The following is an 8,828-nucleotide window of genomic DNA, read 5'->3' as shown; positions in this document are numbered from 1 at the left end:
CAACCACTACACGACACTGGCTCTGAAGGCAGTCCTGTTTAGGGAAGTTTTAAATGTTTACTGCTGTACTGTGTTTTTAAAATTTTTAATACTGTGGGATTTAAAGTACATGGGTCTCTCTGTGCACTCGTTTTCTTGCTTCTTTCTTGAGAATAAGGAGATAAAAATATCAAGAGATCTGAACTGGGGACATCTGACTCAGGTCTTAGCCAGTGTGCTATGCCAGTTCACACTTAGCATTTGAGTGCATTTGGGTACATACAACTAAATATATTTAAAACTATGAAATTCATGGACACAGCGCCACCATTTGTGAAACATAATGTACAAGAATCTATTTGTGGAGGACTTGAGACTACAATGTCCATGATGCAGTGCAACTGTAAGGAAAATACATATATAGTCCCATATATTTTTGAAGGAAGGAGAATCAGCCGGACTACAATAGCTTAGGTTCAGAAAAGAGATCTGTAAATCTAGCGTGTCTTGTGGGATTAGCACACATTTACATGAAACTGTGCCAAGCTTGTTCAATATTACTTGCCACCCAGTTAAAAATGATGTGTTTCACTTCAGCATGAACAAGCCTGGGAGTTGTAGCTCAAGCCTCTGGGGGGCATCAGTTTGGGAAAGACTGAGTTTAAACCATGATGCATCCTTTGAATCTGCTGCTCCACACAGCAACCCTCATTGGGGCAGCTCATCTTCTGCTCTGATAAGCCTTGAGGAGAGGTCACTTAGGGCATCTATGTAAGCCTCAAAAGCACTGTCAACTTTGAAAATGCCAGCAGGGGAAGAAAAATCATTTACATCTAAGTTGTTTGAATGCAGGAACCCAGCCCAGTGGCACTGAAGAAACAATATGGTTATGAGTTTGGGCTGGGTGGAAGTAGGCTGTCTGTGAGACCCTTCTAACCCCTGGATCCAGCAAGTGTTAAAATATAAGCCAGACAGTATATTCCCCCCAGGGATACTCAAGGGTGTGCAGTACCGGCACCTTTTGTTGTTGTTGTTAAAAAGTGTGGCACTTACTGTAACAACTTCACTGTGAGTACCGGCACCTATTTTTCTAGAAAAAAAGCACTGAAGCCAGGCTTGTTTCCTGTGTTGAGGTGATGGGCCATTAAGGGAAGCAAAGGAAAGGGGCAAATGGGTGGGGTGGAGCCCCTCCTCCAGCTTGTCTTGGTTAGTGAACTGGACGCCCAGCTAGGGACATGGAGTGCCTGTCTCCTCTTTTTACCTGCCAGGCAGGTGTGTACTTTTCCTTCTCATATAAACTCTGGTTAATATGCATCAAAACAAGTGAAGGAAAAACACCAGAGCCCGGAACAGCCAAGAGCTCAGGCTTACTTTGTGCTCATGTTGAGCCCCTGAACATGTCAGGGTCAGAACCCAACCCTGGAACAATTGATGTCTCTGAGAGCAGGAACAACACAACCCCCTTCCTCTGCAGGGACCCTTGGAGCAACTGGGGCAGAGCCCATTGCACCCCCCCCTCGTGAGGATGTCTAAGCATTTTTATTTTTTAAAGTGCTGTTGTAGTAAGGGTGGATAGATAAGTATTTTTACTTGTTCTCAAAATGTACTCATTCTTAAAATGTACATCCTTTTAAAAAAAATCAAGTGTACATATGATTGTAATAAACTCATTTCAACAATGTTGAATGTGATAGCTTATGATTGTATTATTGCCCACTAAAGAAGCAGAGGCAGAAATTTGTTGAAAGCTGGTAGGTGGCGGCATTCATCATGTGCTGACGTCTTGTGGCTCCCCTCCAAAAAGACAGACTAAAAATACTTCCAGGAGGGTGTGCTGCTGTGATTATAAAATGGTTTCTGAATCCAGTGGCCCTCTTAACATCATTTTTCTTGAACTGGTATATCCCCCCCCCAAAAAAAAAAACCCCGCTGTGCCTATTCTGAAAAATGGGAAGATTGACTGATATCTCTTAATTCCTTTTAGGCTGCAATCCTATAAGCCAGTGGGTCTTACACTTTCTTCTCTGGGGCCTGGGCCACACTTTCAGAATAAAAATTTGCTCACACCACATCAATTTTTTTTCCTTGATAAGAAATACATTGGAAAACAAAAAGAAACAACTCATAGCTGTTCTTTATTTATGACACAGAGCACAATTACTTTATAATACGATCATGGGACATGCAGAAAGTATAATGCAATGAAGATACATAAGAGCATGCATCATTCCCAAAATATAATTATAAATGAGTCTCTTACATATGGAACCATAGAGCTGGAAGGGACCCATGGGATCATCTACCCCAACCGCCTGCAATGCAGGCATATGCAGCTGACCCATATGGGGATCAAAGCGGCAGCCTTGGCGTTCTCAGCGCCACACTCTAGTCTCGGGGTCCAGGAGGTGGCCCCGAAGTCTGGCTCTTCGCAACTACCAGCTAACTAGGTTTCCTTGCTTTATTGGGGAGGCCACGCTGTGACCCTGGTAAAAGGCAAAAGCAGCGCTTGCTCTCTTGCAGACCTGCAGAGTAAGACTGCATCCCTAAACACATCGAGGACTCCAAGAGGGGCCACGCACAAAGGGGTCCGGAGTGGGGTGTCTTATCCAGAAAACCCGATGTTCTCTTGAACACCGCGGAACGTAGGCTGCAATCCTAACCCCACTTACCTTGGAGCAAGCCCCCTTGAATTCAACAGGAGGACTTACTTCTGAGTAGACGTGGCTAGGCTTGCGCTGTTAATTAACTTTGGGGTAAACCTACACAATCCCGGGATGCACAAATACACCCCCCACCTCGAGAGTACTTACTTGGAAGTAAGCCATGTGGAAAACCAGCGGGGCTTTACTTCCGTGAGAGAGCGCTTACTGAAGCCGCGTTGCGCACCTTTTGCGCCCATTACGGGGTCTGGAGGAAAATCCCGTTGGGCTGAGGCGCTGCCCATCCTTGCCAAGAAGCGCGCGCAACTTCCAGCTGCGATTCTGTGCGAAACCCCACCAAGTGAAACGAAACCCCTTTCGAGACCGTGCCCAGGTTGGCGCTAGCCGGCTGCCAGGAAAGGCGCCCGAGACCCGCGCCCGCGCCTTCCTCCGGGCTCTCCTTCCCCGCCGCGCGGAGAGGGGAGGCGACCCGCGCAGCCTGGAAACCAGCCCCGGCCCGCGACGCCATTGGCCAAGGCAGCCCCTGAGCGACAGCTGGAGGAGGGCGGGAGGGGGCAGAGGAAAGGGGAGGGGCGCAGGCCGGCACTGATTGGCTGCGGGGGGAAAGGGGCTCCGCAACTCCCGGCAAGAAAGTGCTCTTCGGTGGTCCCCTCGGGTCCCGCTGCTGACTGAGATCGGGAAGGGGTCCGCGCAGCAGAGAAGCGTCCCGACCCCGTGGAGCAAGCGGGGGAAGAGCTGCGCAGCAGCCGCAGCCGGGGCAGGAGCTGATGGGGGTCTCGCCCGGGGGAGGGAGTCGCGACCACCTTCGGGCTCCCCCCGTCCTTATGTGCCAACCTCCAGAGCTCGGGGCAAAGAGCAGGCGGCTGATGCCCCGCCGCTCGCAAGGCGCGGGCTTCCTTGCCAGAATGGGCGCAGGCTGGTGCTCCAGAGGCCCCTCGCGGAAGGGGCCCCGGGTGCTGATCCTGGTGGCCTTTGGGCTTCTTCTCCTGCCCGGCCTGGCCAAGGGCAACGAGTATGACTACGTCAGCTTCCAGTCCGACATCAGTGCCTACCAGAGCGGGCGCTTCTACACCAAGCCCCCTCAGTGCGTGGCCATCCCGGCTGACCTCCGCCTGTGCCACAGCGTGGGCTACGACAAGATGGTCTTGCCCAACCTCCTGGACCACGAGACCATGGCGGAGGTGAAGCAGCAAGCCAGCAGCTGGGTGCCTCTGCTCAACAAGAACTGCCACATGGGCACCCAGGTCTTCCTCTGCTCCCTCTTTGCCCCGGTCTGCCTGGACAGGCCCATTTACCCCTGCCGCTGGCTCTGCGAGGCCGTCCGCGACTCCTGTGAGCCCGTCATGCAGTTCTTTGGCTTCTACTGGCCCGAGATGCTCAAGTGTGACCAGTTCCCGCAGGATGACGTGTGCATTGCTATGACCGCCCCAAATGCCACGGAGGCGTCCAAACCTCAAGGTAAGGGTCTGCCATGAGTAGCACCCTTCTCTTTTGGTGGTAAGTTGGGAGAGGTGCCTATGACCACCTTAGGGTCAAGCCAGTCTGTGATGGCCCTGCTGTGAAGCCAGGTGAGATGGTTGCTTCAGGTGGCAGATTAGGGATGGCGGGGTGGTGACACAGGCACTTCTTGCCCGCCTGGGGCATGTTCTCTTGGGAAGGTCTTGTGGATGTTCAGGGAGAGGGTCCTTAGCTTCCACACAGAAGGTCCCAGCCTAATCCCCCTCCTTTTTCTGTTAAGGATCTCTGGTAGTTGGGCTGAGAAAGAACCCTTTATGGTGGAAAGCTTCTTCCAGTTGGAGCAGATCTGGGGCTGGCAATGGGCTGCCCTGAAGATGTTGTTGGACACCAGTTCCCATAATCCTTGATCCTGTGGAGCATCATGTTGGCCCCCCCGGAACAGACGATCCTGGGATAGAGGAACCTGTAGAAGGCAGGCTCCTGTGTGACGTTAAGGAGGACATAAGAGGGAAGGGCTCCAGCTCCACGGCAGAGGCACCTGCCTTGTAGGCATAGGATCCCAGGTTCAATCCCTGGCATCTAGGTTGGGGTGGGAAAGATCCTGGAGAGCAGCTGCCAATCATGGGAGAAAATTAAAATACATGGATCAGTTGTTTAACATGGTATAATGTGGCTTGCTAAGAGCTGTGGGGGATCAAATCCAAGATTCATGTAGACCAGACTTTGCCAACTTGATAGGCTGCTGACTGGGACTGATGTTGGGTTGGCGAAGGCTGAGGTATCTCAACATCCCGTTTCCCACAGTGGCCAGCCAGATGCTTCTGGGAAACCCACCAATAATTGTTGCTGGTGAGAACCCTCTCCTCCCCGTTGAGCTTGCCCAATCCCCCTTCATAAAGTAAAGCCAGCAGGCCTTAGCAGGTTGGGTGGGCAGGTCTATCAAGAGCTGGTACACAGAGGAGGGCATCCTGGTCCAAATCTCATCTCTGCCATGAGGAATGTAGGGGTGTGACCCTTAAGACACACTGAAGGCAGACCCACACCATACATTTAAAGCATAGAGCTTCTCCTAGAGAACCCTGGGAACTGTAGTTTAAGGCTGCTGGGGACTGTAGCTCTGTGAGGGGGCAAACTACAGTTCTGAGGATTCTTTGTGGGAAGACATGTGCTTTAAATGTATGGTAAGTACTCAGACTTAAGCAAGCTGCTGTCTTTAATCCCTACATGTTAGGGATACTAATAATAATAATAAGAAGAAGAAGAAGCCACCATGCAGGGTTGTTGTGAAGTTTGCCAGGGTAGTGTGTTTGAAGCACCTGGAGCACTTTGGAAGTGCCAAGGAGTGCCTCGTTCTCTTGTGCAAGCCCCTTGGAAAAGGCCTTGAATGCTTCTGCTCAGGCCTCTTCCAATGCAGAGAGAGTGCAGAACTTGCAAAACCATTTGGTTTTTCCTTCTCAAGCTACCTTGATCTGGCCCTGGAGCCAGTGTGGTTGAGCCGTTTGGGGCTTTGCTGTGCGTTCTGTTTTCCCAGTGAAAAGGAACTCGCATTGAAATAAAAACAGCTGCATCAAAACCCAGCACAGTCATGTGATGGCACAGAATAGGGACGAAACATTAACTTGAGTAAGAAAATGCAAGAACAACATCTGCAAGAGGTGTGCCTCTCCAAAAAAACCTATCACAAAGGAAGGTTTTAACAGACTTCACAGGTCTGTTCTGAAACCCACCTACAGGAAGCCTAGAGAAGCTCCCTTGGGAGGTTATTCCACTGAGATGGCCCACCTTACCTCAGGTTGTGCTTGGGGAACCTCAGGCCCAGCAGTTGAGCTTGACCCTTTTGTCCTTCTCGCTGCTCCAATTCACACCTCTTTGAGTGTTTTTGGCGTCCTTGGTTCTGGCTTCACTTCACAGGGGATAGAGAGGGAGGTGGGAGTGTGTGTAGAAATGAGACTTCTGTGCAAAAGTGTCAGTCCTTGCTCAGCCCACTTTTGCCTCTGGCTTCAGCCAGCGCTGGCACGGGGTCCCTAGAAAGTTGCTCAGAAGGGAATGTGTCCCTCCAGCTGAAAAAGATTCCTTGCACCTGGATCAGATTACGGGGATGGACACAAGGCCTTTCCCAGAGCAATGGAGGGAGCAGGCTGGCTCATGAGGACATGGTCAGAGGAGATCAATGTTAGGGTGTGTGCTGAATGCAGAAGGCCTACGGTTCAGGTTCCAGTAGGCCTGGGAAGTTTGCCTCAGAACCAGTTGCTGGCGATCGCGGGGTGGGGTGGGGGGTGGGATTTGCATAGGAAATGTTTCCTTCCAATTCATTCCCCAGTTTCTTAAGCGCTTCAATAATACAATAGGAAAAAAGAAATAAGTGTGGAGACCGCATGCAATGATGACATTCACCAGCATTTTAGTGCAAATTTCTTGTAATATACAAATTTTATATGCATTTTGGCTCAATGCACACATTTCTGCAAAGCAATTTCCTCAATTCAATGTTTTGTATGTTATTTTCACTAGTAAATGCACTCTGCTCTATGCGTGCGAATTTCAAAAGGTATTTCATGTATTACTTCAGAAAGTACAAATTTGGTATATTTGCCTTTAAATGTGAGCTGAATTGAATTTATCCTCTGTCCCCACAGCTGGCCATTGGCCTTGCTGGCTGGGGCTGGTGAGAGTCCAACAACATTTGGAAGTCTTCATGACTCTCATCCCTGCTGCAGATCGTGGGCATGCATATGTCACAATAGGCATGATATTTGAGGGATATATATGTATGCCTCAAAGAAGCTGCCTGAGTACTCAGGGACATCTTTTGGGTTGATTCACAAAGCAATCCATGTGTGTGAGAGAGGGAATCTGTGCTAGCCAGCCATGTGCACCTTTCCCTTCCCACTGGACCTCTGGACAGTCAAACTGTTGTGACGGTTCTGATGTTCTCCTGGGATTGGCACAGCAGACGCTGCTCTGCCCCACCAACCTCTCTCTGCTCTCAGCCAACCTCCACCTGCCTGCCTTTGCACTTACATCCAATCCAGGGGTCACCCTGCCTGTCTTGGCTCCTGTCCCAAACTCAACAATGGTAGCTCTTCCGTGAGGCAAAGAAAGCTTCTCCAACATCCGGTTTCCTACCTGGCCAACCCAATGCCTCTGGGAAGCCTGCCATCGGGACAGGAGGGCAATGGCCGTCTCCAGGTGATGCTTCTTTGCCACTGGTATTCTAAGGCACCCTTTCTGGAGGTAAGGTGGCCATTATCACAAGGGGCCTTTTGTAGCCTGGCTATCATGAACAGCAAAATCCATGGCTTAGCAACTCTATGCTGTGTGAAGAATTGCTTCCTCTCTTGTCCATCCTAAATCTCCCCAACATTCGGCTACACTGGGTGACCAAACACACTGTATTCTAGTCTCGTGAAAAAGGCCTGCCCATTTTCTCCACCGCAGTCATAATTTGGTCCCATTTTGAAGAGCAAGGCCAAGGTGGGTTTGGAGCGCAAGGGTTCCTTGGGAGGTCCATCCTACATGGTCCGTTGTACCTCTTGGATCTCGCAGAATAGCTGGGATTTTGTGTTTCCTGGCAGCGGAAATTTATCAGCGTTGGATTGGCTTATGCTTGCAGAGTGCCCCGCCCCTCCCCAGTCCAGACATCACCCGCCTTTTGTTGCTCCTCTCCTTCTCCTCAGCTGAGCCTGGGTGCTCCTCTTCTATTCTGGCCCGAGGTGGGTGCAAACTGTGTGGAGCGGTATGACCTATACAGAGAGGGGGTGAGCTGGGAACAGTTGTGAGGGATGTGTACGGAGGCCTAGAGGGCTGTATTAAGTCCCCGGAGCTGAGATTCCCCACCGCTGTTCTAACACATTTAAAAGTACTGTAATACAGTGGTACCTCTAGATACGAACGGGATCCGTTCCGGAGCCCTGTTCGCATCTAGAGGTAAACGTATCTAGCGACGGCATGTCTGCGCACGCGCGCGTTGCTTTTCGCCGCTTCTGCGCATGCGAGTGACGTCATTTTGAGCGTCTGCGCATGCGCAAGCGGTGAAACCCGGAAGTAACGCCCTCCGTTACTTCCGGCTTGCTGCGGAGCACAACTCAAACGCGCTCAACTTGAAGCAAATTTAACCCGAGGTATGACTGTATATCAAACCCACAAAGGTGACTTGTGTTTGTGTAAGTTTCTTGGTGTTCCTCCAGAAGATCCTATATAGACATTCAAAACCATTTCCAGTTTTTCCTCTATTAACGCCTGAGAAGTGGGATTTGTCCCTGCCTCTGAAATGCTGACTTGCCTGAATTCCTTTTGCTTTAGGCACGGAGATGGCAAAGGCTGCAGACCTGCTGGATGCACTGGGTGGGAGCCGCCGATTAGTAGAGCGTTGCACATTCCTCTCCCTCGCCCTGGAGTAAGGTTTTGCTTTGAGCAGCACTGTGCTGCGCAAAGGGTCAGAGGAGGGATGCTGCTGCTGCTGCAAAGAGGTGGGAAGAAAACCTTATGAAACACAGGCTTAGCTGGGCAAGTCCAAGAACACCTCTACACTGCAGCTTTGGATTGGCTTCATATTATGCATTCACTTGTTATTACATTTATGTTTCTCCAAAGAGGTCAGGGTGCTCTACATGTTTTTTTCTGCCCACCCCATTTTATCCTCACAACAACTCTGTGAGACAGACTAGGCTGACAGATACTGGCTGGCTTAAGATCTCACAGTGAGCTTTGTGTGATTTTTGAACCTAATTT

General features: G+C 50.4%; 1 protein-coding gene across 1 annotated transcript in view; it reads left to right on the top strand.

Annotated features, from left to right (window-relative positions):
• Nucleotides 1-3,220: 3,220 nt before the first annotated feature.
• Nucleotides 3,221-8,828, top strand: part of SFRP1 (secreted frizzled related protein 1) — a 43,958-nt gene continuing 38,350 nt past the window's right edge. The window contains exon 1 of the mRNA XM_083514372.1: nucleotides 3,221-4,097. Within this exon, the coding sequence (XP_083370498.1) occupies nucleotides 3,407-4,097 (691 nt within the window). The 5' untranslated portion in view covers nucleotides 3,221-3,406. The remainder of the gene's footprint in view (nucleotides 4,098-8,828) is intronic.

The sequence above is a fragment of the Podarcis liolepis genome (genome assembly GCF_965112155.1).
Source record: "Podarcis liolepis genome assembly, chromosome: 7".
In the NCBI taxonomy this organism is placed as follows: Eukaryota; Metazoa; Chordata; class Lepidosauria; order Squamata; family Lacertidae; genus Podarcis; species Podarcis liolepis.
Note: the sequence above shows the minus strand (reverse complement) of the source record. Positions and strands in the feature narration are given on the sequence as shown.